Source organism: Pelodiscus sinensis, chromosome 8 (genome assembly GCF_049634645.1).
Source record: "Pelodiscus sinensis isolate JC-2024 chromosome 8, ASM4963464v1, whole genome shotgun sequence".
NCBI lineage: Eukaryota > Metazoa > Chordata > Testudines > Trionychidae > Pelodiscus > Pelodiscus sinensis.
This window is the reverse complement of record NC_134718.1, coordinates 38,513,825-38,535,397: the sequence shown is the minus strand read 5'-3', so window position 1 is coordinate 38,535,397 and position 21,573 is coordinate 38,513,825. Positions and strand designations below refer to the sequence as shown.

The 21,573-nt window shown below is 43.6% G+C and overlaps 1 protein-coding gene across 1 annotated transcript in view; it reads right to left on the bottom strand.

The window, feature by feature from the left end:
- The window catches only part of MINPP1 (multiple inositol-polyphosphate phosphatase 1), a 43,416-nt gene extending 26,279 nt beyond the window's left edge, over positions 1-17,137 (bottom strand). Inside the window, exons 1-4 of the mRNA XM_006121456.4 lie at positions 16,183-17,137; positions 12,965-13,162; positions 11,595-11,692; positions 2,979-3,112 (exon numbers count right to left, since the gene is read on the bottom strand). Of these exons, the coding sequence (XP_006121518.2) occupies positions 2,979-3,112; positions 11,595-11,692; positions 12,965-13,162; positions 16,183-16,771 (1,019 nt within the window). The 5' untranslated portion in view covers positions 16,772-17,137. The remainder of the gene's footprint in view (positions 1-2,978; positions 3,113-11,594; positions 11,693-12,964; positions 13,163-16,182) is intronic.
- Positions 17,138-21,573: the final 4,436 nt, after the last annotated feature.

Sequence of the window (21,573 nt, the reverse complement as noted above, 5' to 3'; positions counted from 1 at the left end):
CCTTTCCCACAAGAGCTCCCTACTTGGATAGCTGTGGTGGGCAACCTGTGGCCCATGGGCCACATACAGCCCATCAGGGTTGTAAGCGTAGTACATTAGGCATTTGTTTACCATTTCCCATGTGCAGGGTTGCCAGCAGGGATGTAAATGAGTACAGGCTGTCCCCGGGTTACGTACAAGATAGGGACTGTAGGTTTGTTCGTAAGTTGAATTTATATGTAAGTCGGAACTGGTACATATTGTAGGGGAAACTCTAGCCAAACATTTCTCCAGAGCTCAGTTTTATTCTCCCAAACCTCACTTCCCTCAGTCCTTTATTCTCAAGCTGAGGTGTCTGAGAAAAGCCGCTGTGTCTCCCTGGTCTGCTGGGGGGGGGGGGGGGGCACTAGCTTCACGTCTCCCTGGTCTGCTGGGGGGAAGCAGCTAGTGCGGGGTTGCCTCACGCCGTTTGTAAGTAGGGATCCGATGTAAGTCAGATCCATGTAACCCGGGGACTGCCTGTAGTTGAGCATGATTAACCACTAAGTCCAGGCTTATAGTTAAGAAAATTAACCAACTCACATTTCCTGCTTCCTCCCCCACCTCACTGCCTCTATATCAGCACGCACTTCAATACTAAGTGATATGCATTCCCTCCGCCTCCAACCAAAGTGCTGCTAAGTTCAATGGGCACACCCTGCAAATTCTAGGTGTGCAAGTGCAGTTAGCAAAACTACTTCATCCCAGGAAACAGTCTTGGTTATAACTATCTTGTGGCCCAATGAGATGAAGGAGGGCCACTCATGCAGCCCACTCAGCCTCAGTTGCCCATCACTGTTGAACAGGCTAGTATCCATGGTTACTGGCGGTCAAGGTCATCCAACTTTTGGGATGAGCAATTTCTTGAAGGAGATTCCAATTTGTGGTGATGGTACTCTCAGGAACTCAGTTCTTTGACTTAATTTTCCCATTGATCATGTGTTGAAGAGGCCTAATGTGTATAGAAAAAATCAACCTCCAGGTTTGTGACTTGGGATCCCATGCGGTATTACTGCGGACTCTGGGATCCCAAAGTTGGACAAGCTGCAGAGCCAGGTTCAGGGCGTGTACTCAGATCAGCCAAATTCTGGATTGATATTACATTGGGGTTTTCTCTTTATTAGTGATGTTACTTCACAAGATGGCACACTCACAATAATAGGTACTTTATGTTCTTGGCCAGTCAAGATAGACTTTTGAAGCCTTATGAAACTGCATTTCCTGAGAAGCATAACCTGAATAAAGGTTTGGGATCTGAGGGTAAATCAAGTTGCAAGGCCTGATATTTTTATCCCAGGTCGGTGAAGCAACAGAAATAAGCGGTAGAAGAGTACAGATCTGAAAATAGTCTTCCTGAAGGTCCCTGGTACAGAAGCATTTTCCTATATTGACCATATGAACAACTGACTTGTCTGTATTCTAACTGCTAGCAACAAAGCTAAAAATCTTACATGATACATCCTTTATAGAAATCAGTGAGATTAAATCGCAGCAACTCCAGTACTCTGACTTCCCATGCTGGAAGGAACTAAACAGGTCTAGAATAGTGGTTTTCAACCTTTTTCTATTTCAACCTTTTTCACTTAAAAACATTTCTAACAGAGATGTGGGCCCCTTGGAAATCTTAAACATTGTCTGCAGATCCCCAGGGGTCCACTGACCATAGGTTGAAAGCCACTGATCTAGAAAGATTAAAAAAAAAGTCATCTCTCTCCAGTAGCAGGAGAATCAGAGTAAACACACACATACATACCTAACCACCCTACTACCTTCAATCTGGCAAGGGAGTAAACAGTTGGGCTACCTGGGCAAGTTCTGTGTGGGGAGCCACTTTACATTCTGGGAAGAGATGGGGGCTCAGGCGGAAGGATGTGTCCAGGGCAGTCAGCACCGCTCAGTGCATGCCATGTCTACTCACCCCCCAGCTCTTAGAGCCACCAAGAGCATGTCACCCAGCACTCCAGCCACAATTTAAAAGTCCAGGGGCTCCAGGCACTGCTATGGCTACAGAAGCAGCAGTGGCTGGGAGCCCGGGCCGTTTAGAATCTCCAAGCCCTGGGGCAGTTGCCTCTTTGCCCTCCCCCCCCAAATCAGTGGGTCTGATTACTGGTAAGAAGCAAGTTAAATTCTACATTTTCAGTTTAAACAAGGACATTTGTTTTTAAAAAAGTTAATGGTTTTAACCTGACATCTCTTAAAATTATGGTGTTCTTAATGAGCTGGAACAGAACATCAACACTATTTAAATCAAAATGATTAATTTCTTTCAGACGTGGCTGCTGGCTAATCATTTAAGTCAAATGATCCAGTAACTTTTTTTTTTTTTTTAAATAGAACAAAGGCTTTTATTAATCTGACAAACAGGCATGGTTTAAGACTAAGATCCTTGGGGCAAGGGCAGTCATTTTGCTCTGTATTTGTACAGCATCTAGCAAAACAGGGCTTAGTCCATAATTACAGCTCTTAGGTGCTGCAGTAATAAAAATAACGTGAAGAAGTACTTTTATCATTTTCAGTGAAATCATTGTGACACAAAAAAATCATGTACTAAACACCACAACTTCCTGAAAAGTTTCCCATGGGCCACAACTTGCAAAGCTTTCCCTCAACTAAAAAAACAAAACACATTTTAAAAGTCTGAGTTAAAGCCATTAAACTATGTGCGAGTAGGAGAGAACAAATCAAAAACACGGAGAAAAGTGTATATTTTTCAATACAACTTCATTCATATGGCTAACCAGCATGCAGCATGAAGAATTATTATAGTTTTAATATGTAAGTGAGACTCAATCCCTTAAAGGATCCTAACCAAGCCTAAACAGCGTTTTAATTCTTGAACCATTATCCAAATTCCACGTATCCACACTCTTTCATATCTACCCCATTAGGGGCTGTATACAAGTAGACCAAAATGCAGAAGACTGAAGCTAAAAGCAAGTTTAGAAAAAAAAAGTTTTTACCTTTTACTCTCTGCAATGGCTCTGTCAAAGTGTTTGAAGATATCTTGAAATAATATGCAGCTGGAACGGCTGTTGATATCATATCCATATCCTCTCTTCCAGTACTGCTTTAGGTCATTCAGGTATTCCAGTACCTAGAGTGATATTTTAAAAAGGTGAAACAAAAATGCAATATTTATTTTCTTTAGAGGAAAACACGAATACAAACAGTATGACACTGACAGCTCTCTTAGGAAGATGGGCAAGTTTGATTTAGTCTGCTTTAAAAAATAAATAAATACATGCCTACTTTTATGTCTTGAGTTAAAAAACACACACAAAAATGGCCACTGATCTTCCAGCATGAGTTTACAACTCCTCCAAATGTCATATTTGTATCAGCCTTTTTATCATGGCTTATTGTGAACTTCTATGGCTTTTATCACCTTGTTTTTATATTATATGCATCATTAACTGATTAACTTTAAGATCTTAGTGCTAAGATCTTGCAGGAGTGAGTCTCACCAGACAACCTGAATGCAGAACCTGCCCAGCTTCTGTACATATGGGGCAGCTGCACTGGACATTGAAATCCAAGGCATCTTCAAAAGACCCCCCACTTGTTTTCTCCACAAACACCAACTTCCTGAGGCAGATGTCTGAAGACACTAACATTCACCAAATCCAGAGCATCACATTCCACCAAACCTACTTGAACCACCAGTTGTGATTTGATTGCCATGGGCTTTACTGCACCTGCTCTCAGGTTGCTAACCAGGCTGTCTGGCTTGCCTGCTCTACCCCTTCATGCCTGTGGTCCCTTCCTCAGACTCTCTTCACCCCTCTTGCTATTTATATGCCAGGTCCTACCATTCATAGATCCCTACTACACACCCATAGATCAGTACCACTCTCATGAGGGTACATCTACACTACAGAGGAAGATCAAAGCTGTTGCTGTCCATCTTCCAGGGTTTGAATTAGTGGGTCTAGTTAAGAGAGCTAATTCAAAGTGAGAGGGGCACTCAGGTCGATGCCAGTAACCCTGCTTTCATGAAGAGTAAGGGAAGTCCAAGAAAGTGAGTTCTCCCTTTTGATTTCCTGCAGTGTAGACAGTGACAAAAACCAAGTTAATCTACTTTGACTTCAGCTACGCAATTAACATGGCTGAAATTACATATCTTAATTTGACTTTGTCCTGTAGTTTAGATGAATCCCCAGCCCTTTAAAGTAAGATACCAATTTGGAAGCAAAAATATTTTAAAGAAAGATCACTGGCCAAAACCATCACCAATCCAGTGAGGAACACTTTAAAATAAGGTTAAAGTCAGATAGCAACAAATGCCCAGAAATAGATATAAAAAACTGACCTTAAAAAGAGGACAAGATATTCTTGGTGAGGGCATGGGAAATTATTATAGGGTCACGGGAATCTGTTCAACATCTTAGACATCTACATAAAAATGCAATGACTATGGGGGGAAAGAACCAGGAAGAACTAGAAGTATCCATACATAAGCTGAATGATGACAACCAGTATCACAAAGACTTGGAATGATAAGCCTCGTAACTAGTATACAGGGGTACGGTTTGTTCAGGAAGGAGGGGCAAGGTAAAAAGAAGCATGGTGTTGCATTACACATCAAGATATATTAGGGACATAAAATCCCGTAATGAGTGAGACTTACCAGTTCTGGTTAACTGGCAGGGGCTGGAGCAGCTCCCTGTCAGCCCTAGGCAGAGGACTGCTCCAGCTTCATGGAGCCCACTGGAGCAACTACTGTGTGTTGCGGCCTAGCTGCCCTCCCCTTTCCCCGCAAATTATACACTGGCTCCCCGGAACTGGACCGCAGAGGCCACAGCAGAGCCTCCTTCCTGGGAGCAGGGCTGGTAGCAGCCTTTGCCAGTACTGCTCCTGGGGAAGCTTTGCTGCAGGCTCTGCAGTATAAAGCTTATAAATAAGCTTTGCACTGCAGTGCCCACAGCATGGTAACTGCTATATTTTCAGCAGTTACATTTTTAATCGCATTTTTACATATCTGGAATATATACACTGAGGCTATTTTTTTTTTTTTTTTAAAACACTACCAGGTTTTTGCTCAAAACCCCATGGAGCATCCACACATCACATGCGCCTTTGCGCAAGTAAATCAACAGTAAAGACGGCAGAAGGGAGGGCTTTTTCTATCGTAGGTAAACCTCCATTTATGAGGCATAACTCCTTTTTGCACTACAGCTATTGCACAAAAAGGCAAGTGTGGATGCTCCAAAGGGGTTTCTTGCGCAAGAAACCCCTATCAGAAAAAGCACAGGTGCTCTGACGGCCATTCTGTGAATGGCCATCAGAGCGTCCTTGCGCAAAAGCTTTGAGGTGTGGATGTGCTCTTGTGCAAGAAGTTTTTGCGCAAAAGGCTTCATGCACAAAAGCCATGTAGTGTGGACATAGCCTTATTCAGAAACAGGCGAGAGGAAGATCCCTTGCAAGGTTCTCTGGGTAAAGATAAAAGGGGTGAAAATAAAATCATCATGATGGGGTCTAATACGGACTACCAAATCAGGAAGAGAGGGTAAATGAGGTGTTTTGGATATTTATTCTAGAAATACAAGAGTTGGTAGTAGTGGGGGATTCTAGCTACCCAGAAATCCACTGTTCCAGAAAGTGGAGGAAGTAACCAGGGAAAGCAGCCATGTTAGGTTTAATTCTGACAAACAGAAAGGAACTGGTAGCAAACCCTGAAGATGGAAAATAATTTGGGTTCAAGTGATCATGAAATTATACATTTCATGAATCTAAGGAGAGGAAGTAAAGAGAGCAACAGATTAAGGATAACTGATTTAAAAAAAAAAAAAATTCAGATTTACTCTGAACTGCTAGGTAAGGTGCCAAGAGAAAAAGTTGAAGTGAGCTGAAAGGTGTCTCAAGATCATATTAAAGGGATAACTGAAAACTATCCCAATATGGAAAGAAAACAAGAATATTAAGAGGCCAATATGGCTGAATCAGGAGCTCTGTAATGACTAGAAATTCAGAAAAGAATCCTATAAAAAGTAGCAATATGGATAAACTGTTGAGTACAAATAGCACAAGCATGTAGAAACAAAATCAGAAAAGCTAAAGCACAAAATTAGTTACACCCATGACCAAAAAGGCAATAAGAGGAAATTCTGTAAATGAATTAGAAGCAAGAGAAATATGAAGGAAAGCATATGTCCTCTACTTAAAGAAGGAGAGGTAATAACTGATGACAAGAAAAATAAGGGGTGTAATGTCTATTTTGTTTCAGTCTTCACCACTAACTTTTTTTAGTGATCAGCTATTCAATGTAAGTAATATGAACAAGGGAAAAAGGGAAATGTAAATATGTAAATAGGGAAAGAACAGGGCACAGAATAAGTTAGATGCATTCGAGTCAGCAGGTCCTGATGCAATTCATCCTAGCGTACTGAAGGACTAGATGAAACAATCACCTCTGAGAACAGGTGAGGTCCTACAGACCTGGAGAAGGGCAAACATAGTATGTATGTTTGGAAAGGGGAACAAAACGAGAATTTCAATCAGCCTAACTTCAATACAAACAAAGATACTAAAACAAAATTCAGCAACCAATCTGTAAGCACCTAAAAGACAACAGGGTTATAAGAAATAGCCAGGATCATCTGACATGTTAATTGAACTTAATTTCATTATTTGACAAGGTTACTGGCCTAATAGATAGGAAGCTTTAAAATGAAGCTTGAAGATGAAATTATTTTAATGGAGGCACAAAATCAGTTGAAAGACTGTACTGAAAGCATAGCTATCAAATTAGGAGGGTGTGTCTAGTGGAGTCCAACCTGGGTCAGTTCTAGGTCCAGAATTATACAATATTTGTATCCATTATTTAAATAATGGAGTGCAGAATGAAAGTCTGCAGATAGCAGCAAGCTGTGAGGGACTGCAAGTGCTTGGGAAGCCAAGTTTACAAATCAAAATTACCTTGACAAATTGGAGAATTTGTCCAAATTCAACAAAACGAAATTCAATAAAGACAAATGCAAACATTTCTCTTAGGAAGGAACAATCAAACATACAATTACAAAATGCGGAATAAGTGGTTCAAGTGGTAGTACTGCTGAGAAGGATCTGGAGATTGCGGTGGATTACAAATTAATTATATGTCAACACTGTGATCCAGTTTCAAGCAAGGCTACATTCTGGGGTGCATTAACAGCAGTATCATTTGTATGATGTGGGAGGTAACTGTCCTGCTCTTCTCAGGAGTGGTGAGGTCTCAGTTGGAGTATTATGTCCAGTGCTGGCCACCCTACTTTAGTGAAGATGAAAACTGGAGAGTCCACAGGAAAGAAAAAGTAGCGATACAAGGTTTAAAAATCCTGATTGTGAGGAAAGATTAAAACAAGTTGTCAATCTTGTGGGAAAAAGACAGAGGGAGAACCTGTTAACACACTTTCAATATGTTAAGGGTTTTAATAGTGAGGACAGTGATCAAGCAATTGCTTTCCACCTCCATTGAGGGCAGACTAACAGTAACAGGCTTCATCTGCAGCCAAAGTGGAAAAATTGCTACCTATAAGATCCAGAAAAGGCTTCCAAGGGAGGGTATGAAATTCCCAACATTGGAGGTTTTTAAGAAAAGACTGGATAAACACCTATGAGGGTATTTACTTGATCCAGTACACTGCAGGGGATTGAATTTCAAGACTTCTTGAAGAGCATCATCTTATACTCAAATCCATGTTCTCTTCCTCTTAAGCCTCCCTTCCTTTGTTTGCTATTGCCACCTTATCAAAAGTTAGATTTTCAAAAGAGGACCACTGTTATACATTTAAACACAAAGTCACAATAAATACACATTATTCCTAAATAAATGTTGCTGCATGTGGAACGAGCTACAAGCCACTGAAGTCCTCTAATCACAAGGGTGTGCGTACTAGTATGGTCATAATAAAAAATAAATAAAAGGACAAGTTGTGCCAACTGTGCAATGGAAAACACCACACTTGCACATGCCCATTTTTCCATGGAAAAGTCTGGGCCAAAAGTGATAAAATCCTTAGTTTGGCATACTACTTCTGATTAAATCAATTTAACATAGACCATAGGACTTCTTCAGGGATGAAGCATGGCAGATATTTCAATGATATCCCCACCATCTCTGACCAATTTATAGAAATGGCTGAGCCTATGAAAGACTATAGCCTTTTGTTCCAAATTTGGGCAGTCATAACAAAAGTTGCTCAGATACACAGCACAGTCTAAAAGGACAGCTGATCTTCCCATGAAATCTAAGCAAAAAGCAGATCATACATGACACTTACATGCATGATCTAACACCAAAGGAATACATGGTTATCATGGTTGTCTAAAAAAATTCCCTATAATAATTGAATTTGGTGGATGGCACAGAGTCCATCATTTCAAACTATGGAGCCCTATGCTAATGAGGGCCCCTCCCAACTTCTGCAGATGTTCAAGTGCTTCCCTCCCCCTTCCTCCAAGGGCCCAGGGCTGCCCCCATCCCCTGCAAAACTCCAGCCAGGGTTTTCCCACTCCACCCTTCCACATAGCGCCTGCCAGGGGCCTTGGCTTTCCTCCTGCATGGGCTACAGCCAAGGGACCTAGGGCTTGGCTTCCAACACCCTTCACTGTGTGGATCCTGCTGGGGGGCTTCCCTCTGTCAATCCCTTCCACTCCACCCACCCACCCCCACCCCCACCCCCACACCTCCTGCCAGGGCCTTCCCTTCCTCCACTTCTTGGACGGCACCTCCCACTATGGGTGACCCTAGTGAGTCCTCCCCCATACACCTCCCATCCCCTGTCCTGAGCTCTCTGCCCTAACTCCCATCCCCTTCCCTGAATCCTCCAACACCATCCAGCCTCATTCCCACCACACCCAAAACCCCGCCCTGATTCCTGCACCTCCTGCCACCTTTGAGCCCCCCGCCCTGAGCTCCTAATTTCTGCCCAGACGCCTGCACCTCCACTCCCTGCTATGAGCTTCACACACACCCAAGCTCCTGTCCTGATGCCTGCACCCCCCACCTCTTGTCCTAAGCCCACGATTTAAATCAAGCATGTACATTTTCCTTTTTATAAAAAAACAAAACAAAACACCAACCATTACTATAGTTCAGTACCCAAGCAATATACATTTGCTAGTTCTTGCTATAACTGCTCAAACATCTTAGGGATATTAAAGTGAGTTACATGAGAAAAAGATAAAGTCTCAGGTTTTTTTTCTTCTAAGGCGTAGGTCTAAGTTACCCTACAGTATCAAATTATAAGGAAGCAATGGTTGTAATACGAGTTTCACTATACCAGAATTCTTCTGGCAACCTAAAGTTACCAATGGGCTTTGCTGCATACATTCATGTAATATGAAGAACTTAAATGGAAATATATGCATTCCTATTATATGTGGAGTTCCACCAAGACATATTGGGAGGTACAGTGATTACCCTGTACTCTGCTCTTCTGATTCCAATTAATATTTTTCTGTGGTGTGAATCATATACTTTAACATGTTCCATTAAAAGAGCTCTGTATGTATTACAAACACTAGTTACTCTTAACAATCTTGTGAGCAAAACAAGAACATTAATTCTAATTTACCAGTGAGGAAACTCAGGTGGAGGAAGACAAGATGAAAATTACAGGAAGTATAGAGCTGGGTCAAAAGCACAACTCCAATATCCTGACTTCAGATCCTATGCCTCAGCCACAAGCTTACAAATATTTACTCTGTTGGTTTGTTGTTTGTTTTTACTTTTTATTCTTTCCTTCTAAACACCAATTCCACAGGCTCTAGAGGGAGAGAGAGACTGGGACAAGCTGAAGGGGACAGACATAAAAGGGTCTAGCCACTAGAGAACCCTCCCCTCAGAACCTGGAACAGAATTCATGATTCCTGAGTCTCACCATTCTTCTACCAGCAAACAGCTGGGAAATCCATTAGTAAAACATGTCTCATCTCCCTCCAGCAGATGGCCCATGTAGTCAAGTACTACCTACTACGGCTATCAATGACTCCATTAGCTCAAGTAGCAGATGTCTGTGCTGTGACTCTAGAGCAGTGGTCTCCAACCTTTTTAAACACAAGATCATTTTTTCAATTTAACTGCAATATAAGGTCTACTTCAAACCCAAACACCCTTGCCCCACTTCCTTCCTGCCTCTTCTTTGAGGCCCGACTCGGCTTCACCCCTTCTCCGAGGCTTTACCCTGCTCACTCCATTCCCCTTCCTCACTCACTTTCACTAGGCGGGGGTAACAGTCGGGGTTCAGGCTCTGATCTTGATCCAAGGAGTTTGGAGTGTGAAAGGGGCTCCAGGCTTATCTCAGGTGAGGGAATGGGGGTCAGGAGATGTTTCAGGGTGTAAGCTCTGGGAAGGAGGACTCACGTTGGGGGCAGGAGATTGGGTGTAGGAGGAGGTTCAGGGCAAGGACAGTCAAAGACCAAAAACAACACACTTCGCAAGCAGTAAAAAAAGTAACAACAACCCCCCACGTATGTGTTGGGTCAGGAGATGAGAGTGAAGGACAGTGTGTGTTTGTGACAACACACACACACAGTGTGAAAGTGACAGATTTGCATTGCCAAGCTCCCTCCATCCCCTTCTCTCTGTGTGTGAAGATAGGGTACAGAAGCAGGGGGAGGAGGGACACCCTGACATCAGCACCCCTCCTTCTCCCTCCCACACTTTGCACAGCAAGCAAGAGGCTTCCAGGAGGTGCAGCATGACAGTGGGTGGAGGGGCAACTGAAGTGCCAGCACTTGATAGATTCCTGGCCAAACCAGTCAGGATCACCTGTCATAGGCTCTAAGATCTACCGATAGATCCCGATCTACTGGTTGGTGGCCTCAATCTTTTAATGCAGATCACCAATCACATGGACGTCCATATGGTTCAACATGATGGAATTTGTTGGGCTTTTTCCTAATTTGCTTTAACGTGAATGATATTAAACTAATGTTACGGTTACAGAGTCAAGCACGCAACAGTAGGCAACTGTCAAAACTGCAGCTGCCCAGACTTAATTCTGTTGGCTTGTGTTTAGCTACAGTTTAGTTACATGGCTTTAACTGTATGATGGCATATGTTCTTCCAAAGGACTTGTCTAATTCAGTGCACAGGATTTTTTTTTTTTATTAAGAAGGTCTGCTATAAGTTGTTGTCACTAATTTTCTTGGGTTATTGTTTCACAATTTCAAGGGTAAATGATAAGTTAAATGTGTTTCACCTTTTCTTTCCCACCTCACAAGAAAAAAAAAAAAAGGACAAGCATTTGAGTGTTCTTGTCAGTCAGATACAGTGATGCCTGATTTGGGGGAAGGGAGGAAGAGAGAGGAAAAACATTTCTCTTTTGCAAGTCTAAATGACTTGCCACTCAACAGAGAAAAACTGGTATTTGTTACATTATGGTCTAATTGATGCTCAGATTTGCTTTTTCTTAAGTGTAGTAAATCATATGTAATGCCTTTAATATTGAACAATTACATCTGACAAACAATAAACTAAAACCTCTCTTTGCTAAGAATATCTGTATACCAAACTGTTTACATCAAAATGTAAAACTGAATGGAACAATTTACACACAGTTAATGCCTCCATTCTACATACAGACAACACCTACCTGAGCATCATCTTCATTGAAGAGTGAGCACCAAGGAGAGTTCACATTTTTAATAGCTAACTCGAATGAACAGGTAAAAAAAGCAACCTGGATCAAATCTGTAATAAATCCAAATAAGTAATAGACAGATGACAATGTATTTGTTCTCTACAGCCCCCTCCCAGCATCACCTCCTGTTATTAGGGAAAAATATGACCAAGAACATCCAACACAGAGCCAAACACATAATGTACACTAAGGCTCCTATTCTGCACTATGGGTCTATTCAAATGTTTACATGATCGGAGACTTACATGTTAAGCCTTTCACGGGGCAAGGAAACACCAGTTTAACCATCATATATTTAATGATTTACATCTGCTGATGTGTATTATTATGCAGTAGATGATGATGATGATGATGATGATAAGACAAAAGTAAAGCTCTGTTTACTCTGAGTATTAGATTAAAAAAATCCAGCCTACATTCTCTATGAATGATCCCGAAGGCTTGCACAAAACTCCCTACTAAACAGGCACAATGAATGCCAGCTACTCTAATCATTCCTATTTTAGCAATTATTTGTCCACTTACATTGTAGGTTGAAGGTATAAGGGTTATGAATGTTTCACTTATTTCAGTAGTACCATCCACAACTCATGTATTTTATCATGACATTCTAAAATATGACTTTCTAGAAAACTTAGTGTAGACAACGGAATTTAATATCAGACATTTTCCATGTGGAAAAAACAAAAAAAAACAGAACCATTTGCCACGTTAAGTCACTCTTAGTTTGGACTACATGCTGTGCCTGTTCAAGAGGAAATTTCTGAGAAATATAGACACTTAATCTGGGTCAAGTTAACATGATCTGTGGGATAAATAGGAATGTTTTTTCTACAACAGGTTCTATGCCTGTTCACTAACAATGAACAATCATGATCACAATACCGTATTCATGAAATTTAAATTAACACGGGTAAAGTAGAATAAGATTAGAATATATACATGTTTGAGAAACTAAAATTATCTTACCTATTTTTTTTTTTAAAACTGTTTTCCCTTAGAAGTAATTAAAAAATCGTGTTCTTTTGCATCTTTGATGCTTATCTCAGAAGGGCTCCTCAAATAAACTGTTAAAACTGGTTCTCTGTAACTCTGTATTATAACATTTGTCACTGTACACTACCCACTATGGCTTCGGTAAACAAAGTAATTTTTATAAGCTGTTCTTTTCCATTAGTGATATAACATACTGTCCTCACTTGTCTTTCCAAAAGCCTAAAAGGGCATTTTAAACTATTTGTTCTTTAAAACTATCTGAAGATCCTAGAACCTAGAAAACAACATTTACGCATGTTAAAGAATGAAAAAACAAAGTATATTACCTGCATTTAAATCACGCACTGGTATACACAAAGTAGCTGCAATTTTTTCCTGAATCCTTTTCATCTCAGGACCCTGTTTGAAGGCATCCACTTGATACATAGCTGTATCATTCTCTTCCACAGAGGTTACAAACTTCTCACAATGATCAAAGAACCTCATCAATTTGTCATCAATCTCAGTCTTCTCATGCACAATGTCTGAAAGGAAAACATTCTTAGTGGAAAAACCCTGCAATTCACACAAAAACGTATCAGATACTTTTAAAGAATTCCCCAACAGATTTTACAAAAGTTGGTCTGGGGCCTGACTGGGGAGGCAACCTGTCAGATACCCCAATTTATAAGAAAAACAAGAGGTTAATTATAATCTTTGTAACATCTTAACTCTGACATTATATTTAGGGATGTAAAATCCCATTTAATCAGTTAACCAGTTAACTGCTTAAACGGGGGTAGGCAGGGGATCTGCTCCAGCCCAGTGGATTGGATGGGAGCTGCTCTGTCCAGGACTGCCACAGAGGGGATGCTCCAGTCAGACTGCAGCCTACGGAGGCTGGAGCAGCCCCCCCAGCCCATGGCAGGACCTGTCAAGTTGGAGCAACCCCCACCAGTTACCAGGTGATGCTTATTGGTTATGGTTAAGAGTGATGTTATTTGGTTAGCCATTTACATCCCTAATTATATTAGGCTTAAACCAAGGGCAGAGTTTTGGGAGGGCAGGGGAGCAGCAGCCATGGGCACTGAGATGCGGCTTGCTTCTCATCCTCTTCCCCAGACTATCAGGGAATGAAGAGAAAGTACTTGCATTCCATGCATGCCTCTCATTCCTGGCTGGTGAAGGGAGGAGGCAGAGGAATAAATCACAGAATGCAGGTACCTTCCCCTCACTCCCTGATAGTTCAGGGAACAGGAGGAAAAGCAAGCCGCGTCTCAGTGACCACGGCTGCTGCCCTTCTAAAACTCCCCCCTTGACAAACTCTCGCCCACCTTAGCTTCAATTGTATGCATTTCAAGAAGGGCTCTAACATTTCTTTCCTGGATACGCTCAGATACTGTATTGAGAACCATGCTAACCAAACTATTCTTAAGATCATATCTACCCTATAATGGAAACATTTTCTTCTCTACTGTCTACTACAACATCATTAACAGGAGTGCGGTAAGCAAGATGCAAAGTAATTCTTCTGCTCTACTCTGCACTGAGTAGGCTACAACAGAGTATTGTGTCCAGTTCTGAACACTACATTTTAGGAAAGATGTAGAGTAATTGGAGAAGATCCAAAGAAGACTACAGCCTCTCTCCGACTTACGAACCGGTTACAGACCAAGCAATTGGTCGTAACTCGGTTCGTTTGTAAGTCGGACCCCATTGAGTTACATGCAACCGCGCTGTTCGTAAGCATGGATCGCATTCGTAACTCGGGATCCACCACTTAGTACAGCCGGTCCCCGAGTTGTGAACGGTCAACTTACGACCATTCGCAGTTACAACAAAAGCTGTTGTAACTGCGAATGGTCGTAAGTTGACCGTTCACAACTCGGGGACCGGCTGTACTGGGAATGAATGACCTCTGAGAGAAGTCTGAAAAAATTGGGTTTAGTTTGAAGAAAAGGGAGAAAGAAAAAAAAAAAAAAAAAAAAAGAGAGAAGACAGAGAGGACATCATAGCTTTCAAGTTCAAAAAGACTGTTACAAGATTATTTTCCTTAACCTCTCAGGATAGGACAAGTCACGAGGGCTGCATCTAGACGGGCAAGTTTTTCTGCAAAAGCAATTGCCAGCTTTTGTCTACACTGGCCACTTGAATTTCTGCAAGAACACTGACTATCTCATGTAAGATTGTTAGTGTTCTTGCGGAAATACTATGCTGCTCCTGTTCAGGCAAAAGCCCTCTTGCGCAAATGCTTTTGCGCAAGTGGGCCAGTGTAGACAACGTGGTATTGTTTTGCGCAAAAAAGCCCCGATGGCGAAAATGGCGATCGGGGCTTTCTTGTGCAAAACCGCGTCTAGATTGGCACGGACGCTTTTCCTCAAAAAGTGCTTTTGGCACGGACGCTTTCCCGCAATCTAGACGCTCTTTTTGCAAATGCTTTTAACAGAAAAACATGCCAGTTTAGACGTAGCCAATGGGATTAAATTGCAGTAAAGGAGGTTTAGGTTGGACATTAGGAAAAACTTCCTGTCAAGGTGGCTAAGCACTGAAATAAATTAGTTGGGGAGGTTGTGCAATCTCTATCATGGGAGGTATTTCAGAGCAGGTTAGAGAAACATCTGTCAGGGATGATCTAGATCAGGTGTGGTCAACCTGCGCCTGAGAAGGAGCCACAGTTTCCCAAAGTACATTGCCAAAGAGCTACCGTGATGTGTCAGCAGTCCCCATCAGGTGCCTCATCTCACATCTCCAGCATCTTTTGCCCACCAGCAGCCCCACTGATCAGTGCCTCCTCTTCCTTCCCCATGCCACCTGCTCACTGCAATCAGCTGTTTCATGGAACTCAGGAGACTGTGGGGGAGGGAAGGAGCAAGGGTGCAATAAGCTTGGAGGAGGAAGTGGAGCCAGGAGTTGAGCACTAGAAATTTGGCACCTGTAGCTGCAGTTCGAGTCGCACCTGATCTAGATGTTGCTTGATCCTGCCATGATTGCAGGGGACTGGACTTGATAACCTCTCTTGAGTCCCTCCCAGTTCTAATTAAGAATTGTAAAATGTGTTTATGTAATTGTGTAACTGCTGAAAATTTCATAGTTACAGGAAAGGAAAGATGCAGGTGGCTCTGCAGGAACCAATGTATGCCAGGAGCTGGCTTTTAAGAGTGGATGGCTTGCCCCCAGCCTTAAATTCTCAGGGTTACATGGGGAGGGGGGAGCTGCATGTGACTGATGAGCCCAACTTTCACATCCCTAGTTCTAGCGTTCTAGGACTCTGATTTTAAAATCAATTGTATAAGTTTTAGAGTTGGGGAAGGCAACTGGGAGACAATGGCACGGAGCCTGTGGAAAGCAGTTTCAAGGACAAGTAGCTTCCTGGTGGGTTCTCTGCTTCAACCCGTGGGGGGGGGGGGCGGTTGTGTCTACATTCCACTCTCCATTTGTGTCTGGGGGCACCCAGTGAGTCCCAGACAGGGTCTCCCCTTACCTCACCGCCAGGGCTCTGCTTTATGCCTCCCCGCCCACGTGTGCCCAGGACACCCTCCCAGGCCAGTCTTCCCCGCTCCCTTACCGCTGGGCGACGGCTGCGGATGCAGGGCCAGCTGTAGGCCCCTGCGGAAAGCGGCGCTGCTTTCCATACACCGGTGCTTGGAGCTGCTGGCGAAGGCGAAGCGGCGCTGCGAGGACAGCAGGCCGGGGAAGCGGGCGACCAGGCGCTGGGCTAGTTGCTCCATGTCGAGGCGGCCCTTGGGCGCCAGCCTCCCGTCCATCTCTGGCTGGTACCACATGTCCCAGCGGGCGAGCTGCTGCGCGGCGGGGCAGGCCCGCTCCTGGCTGCGGAGCAGGCGGTGCAGCTGGCCCAGCTTGCGGATCTGCTTCTCGGTAGGGAAGCGGGTGCCGTGGCGGATGAGGGCGCGGAGCTGCAGCGGGACGCAGGCGGCGGAGGGCAGCAGGTGCCCCGGCTCCGGGGGCCCCAGGGAGAGCGGGTCCCGCAGCAGGTGCTGGTTCACCTCCTCGTACCGGGACTTGGTCCCGAAATAGCCGCTCAGCAGGGACGTGGTGGCGGCCGACGCCTGACGCGCGAGGGAGACGCGGAGGAGCAGCAGGAGCAGCGGCAGCGAGCGGCGCCCCGGGGAGGGGCCGCGGCAGCAGCTCGCCATGAGGAAAGCGCCGGTCGGCGAGGCGGGGCGGGAAACGGATCCTTCCCCTACGGCTCGGACTGGCCTCTGCAGCCGGCGAGCCTTGTACCCGGCCGGGAACCGGGGTTACGCTCCGCCCCGGCCCCGCCTCCCGGCCGCTGCCCGAGTTCCGGGGTTTGGCCGGGCTGAGGCGCGAGCTGCCTCGCGGCTCCCCAGTCTCCTTGGCCGCTGCAAAAATGGCTCCTGCCCCTGCTGCTCCCTAGAGCGCCGAAGCCAGGCCGCCCCCGGGGACGTGCCCGTCTTGGGTTTGCTGGGGAGTGGAGAGAGGAGGGGAGAGCCCAGCTGCCTGCCTCTGCCCTCCATAACCCATCGCTCACACTCCAGGGCCCAGTCAGGAGCCTAAGTGAACCATCAGGACATGCGAAGTAAACCACCAGCCAGGAAGGTAACTTAGTCCACCTTCTAATCCTGGGGAATTTAGGAGGAACACCGCTCATCCCCCCACGTGTGCTCGACCCTCTCAGCTTCAAAATTCAACCAGTCAAAAACAGGCTTAAAAAGGGCTGCCACTTACCCCTCTTCATCTTTCTTCCTGTCTCCCTACCCTTCTCACCGTCCCCTGGCTTGTGCTGCTCCCCTGTGCCTTACATTCCTTCTGTATGATCACAGATCTTTTTTATCGATACCAGGGCTGCACAACTTTGGAAGCCCTGGGGGCCACAATGATACAGCACATGCCAAGGGCTGCAACTTAAGTATGGTTGCATATACATACAAATATATGCAAATAGCTTCTTTCACACTGATAGGCATGAATACACAGATTGAGGCAAGACTACACAACATACAGGCCCCATTTAACGTGGTATTAATAAAATGTAATATTATCTGATTTCCACCCATAGGACAACACTTTTAATGAGCATGACAGTCCAGGAATTTAACTACTAAAACACATATCAACACAAATTGCACCATAAATCCAAACCATACCGCAAAGAAATGGGCTCCGTGGGCTGCATGCGGCCCATGGACTGTGTTTTGAGTAGCTGTGATCTATACTGAAAAAGGTCTTCCCAAAATTTCTGAGCTGTCCTGCTGCTTTGTGGGCCTTCTTTGGACCAAAAGCTACGCCAGATCCGTAGCACCAAAGGGGAGAATTGCCTTGTAGAACCCCTACTACACAGCCTACACCTTCATGTGTAGGTGGTCAATCCTCCCCCTTGAGACCAACAGACTCAGACCTCCTGAACTTTGGTATGACAGACTAAGTGGACCCCTGGCATTTGGACAGGACATGGATTGTACATAGGTTGTACATTTGATGCTTCCCCTTTAGCATGTTCCAGGAGATGAGGGAAGTCTTAACCCCCTACTTCTCTCTCTCTTTTCTCAAGCAGGCCCTGTACGAAAATGCTTCCTCCCACCCATCACCTTAGACCTCTGGAACTCATTGTCAGGCCGCTACCTCTCAAGCCTTCCTGGCTACACCCAACCCAGTACCAGAATCAGCCAAATGCCATCCAGATAGTTCATATGCAAACTGCACATGAACAACACCTGTACACATTTTTCTGCATACCAGCTACTTCCTTGCCCTCATGTCCTGTGCTGAGGTCACAAGGTGGTACTTGCTGCATCTGCAAAGGGTGGGCATCTCCAGTGGGTCAGTTTTTACTCTATTCTGGATACATGGTCATTGGAAATATTAGCTAGCAGCTCCTTCATTGAGCCATAAGTACAGGTGTGTACCCTGAGCAGTTCAAGGAATCCCAACAGCTATCCTTTTTGCAACAAGAGGGAGACCCTGGCATACAAAAGTGCAGTGATGCATTTTTCCCATCACTTATTTATCCTTTCACACCCTCTCTGTGGTTTTACAAAGTCATGAAACCTCCTCCTCAAACTCCTCCGGGCACTAGCCAAGATAGCCATCTCTTAAAGTAGGAAGAGGAAGCTGGATGTGTGGGGAGAAAGGCTCTGCAACTGTGAGTCCTAATTCTAGTCTCTTGTCCAATCACACCTCCAGGCAGAGTTTCTCTGGGTAGTGTCCACTGATACCTTTGAGGTGAAATCTAGGATTCTCTGCTCAATGTCTCCTTCTGGATCCCTAATTTTTAATCTTTGATACACGCTCTTGTTTCTGTTTTCTCATTTATTGTCCTAAGAAGGCATTTGGGCTCAGTGGTTCCTCCCCCAGAGTTGAAGGGATGAACATTTAGTTTTGGGTAGGCTTAGGCCCATCACTTCCCAGATACCATATTAGGTACCTTCTCTCTATTCCCATTACCCCTTCCTTTTCTCCTCACAGTCTTCTGCCCCACCCATTCTGTGTCTTGGCAACTCCCTATTCTGGTGCATCAACTCAGTCACTCACCTGTCCTTCTTCAATCTCTTCCTGTACTTCACATTCCCCTGCATGCCCCTCAGTATCCCTAACATCCTCCATATGCCAAAATGCTTCAGAGATAAAGAAATTTCCCAGAATGCACATGACAGACTATACCCTTATATTTGCCTTCTGCCCACTTTTGTACTAATCTTTCTTCAAAAATTGCCTTGTAAGATATCATTTGAAAACTTATAATTTGCCAGTCAATATTGTCTTCATTCACTGTTGATATATTTCATGTGAAATTATAAGAGTTCCCTGTATGTCATTATTAACACATTACCCTGACCACACAGAAGATGGCAAATAGGTCTGTCCTTGACAAAGGAATGTGTGCTCTGCTTAATTTGCACTTAAGCAGTAAACAGAGTAATTAAGCAGACAGGGCAACAAAGAAAGCTCAAATAGGTGTTGAAAAAGCTATCAGAAAATATAATTTCCCATACACTGCAACATTATTTTGAAATAACTTAGTCCACCTGTACACAGCAAGCAGTTATTTCGAAATAGTGTCAAAATACTGTTAACCTGGAGGACTACTTACTCCAACTCCTGTAACGCTATTTGTATGAGAAATAGGAGAAGTTGGAGGAAGAGTGCTTTGTTTCTAAGTAAGTGAAATGTAGATGCTCTCTATTTTGAAATAGCTTATTTCAAAATAACATATGCAATTGACATAGTTCAATTTGCATAGCTTATTTCAAGTTAAGCCCTGCAATGTACCCTTAGTGTCTAGCTGGGAATGTTTTCCAAAAGAGAAACTGAAACTATAAAAGGAGAAGAAAACCTCTCCTCCTCTCCGCCCCAGCAATTGTATTCACTGCACCGGAAGACAAAAAAAAGAAAAAAGAAAAAAGAAAGAAAGTTGCTGGACTATGGGGAGGAAGTCTTGACCTACAGACTTTGGACAGTAAGACTACCGAAAGCATGTGGTGAGAAACTTTGCTTGTATATAATAAAATTTAAGTTAGATATTGGGGAATGTTATTGTTATTTTCCTTGTTATCATATTTGATTTTTTATTATATCACTTCAGATACATCCATTTGTACTTAGTAAACGTGTTCTATTGTTATATATCACCTAGTGTGCTTATATCAAAAGCTTCTGAGTAACTTTGAGATAATACATTGGCATATTATTCCTTTTAGGAAATAACTAGATATTTTTACCTTCTAAGTTAGTGCTAGGCAGTACAAAACAAGGCTTAAATTCAGCTGAAGGTCTCCAGAGTAGAGCTCTGGGAAATATTTTCAAAGTTGTGGGGCAGAAGCCTCAAACTCTGGTGCCTTCCCTTGCGGCAGAAGCCCCCAGCCCTGGAGCTCAGTGAAATACTATGTGAGAATTTAAGCCCTGGTACAGGCCTGTCATGTAAGTGCTAAGATTTCATGCAGTTACACAACAATTCAGTTACATTATATCGAACATCCCTAATCCCTAGTGCAGGACTGTAGGTTCCTTCTGTTAGTACTAAATAAAATAAAAGCTAAGGCTAGCTCTCTAGTACAAATGATTCACCAAATGACTCACCAAGCAATGAAAGACTCTGGTTAGAAGAGACTTACAGGTGCCCCATGACACAGCCAAGCTAACATGGCACAAAGCCATATTACAGTAAGCAGTGCTGCTGTATAGGCAACTCTGGAAATAGCCCCTGGCAAGTCCTGTTTACAGAACTAATGCTGCTCATTGATTACAAAGCAGAAATAAAGCTGTTGGGGGGGGGCGCGGGGGAGGGAAAGACAAACTACAACAAAAAGCTGAACACTGATGAGCGAAAATGAATTGGGGAAATCCTCGCATTGATGAACAGAACTCCTGATCTGCTACCTGTTATGTCAACATAACAAAAACAAATCAGAGGCATGGTCAATTTAATAAAATCATTTCTACATTTCATTTCTACATTTTAGAGCGCAATCCATCCAGCTACTTAAGCACTTGAGTAATTCTAATTACACAAGTACTCCCCATGATGACCTGGATTTGCACGTGCATAGTAATCTTGCAGTTTATCTTATTCCCATTATGACCATCACCAGAAAAAAACACTTGATTTCATCTCTAGTTTTCCATTGCAAGCCACAAAGGATCTCACCCTACTCTCCTATGTATAGAAGTGATTGAAGTGTCCACTCTAACACTAACCCTAAAAAGGGATAGAGAGTATCTTATTGCTTCTATATAAATCCATGGTAAGCGCAGATCTTAAATACTGCATACAAATGTGCTTGCCTCATCTCAAAAAAGATACGTTGGCACTGGAAAAGGTTTGGAAAAGGGCAACAAAAATTATAAGGGGTTTGGAATGGGTCTCAGAGCAAGAGAGATTAAAAAGATGGAACTTCTAAGCACTACAATAATAATGATGCTAAGGCACCAGTTCAGGCCCAGCGCTTGAAGGGAACACAATAGATAAGCACCTGCAACA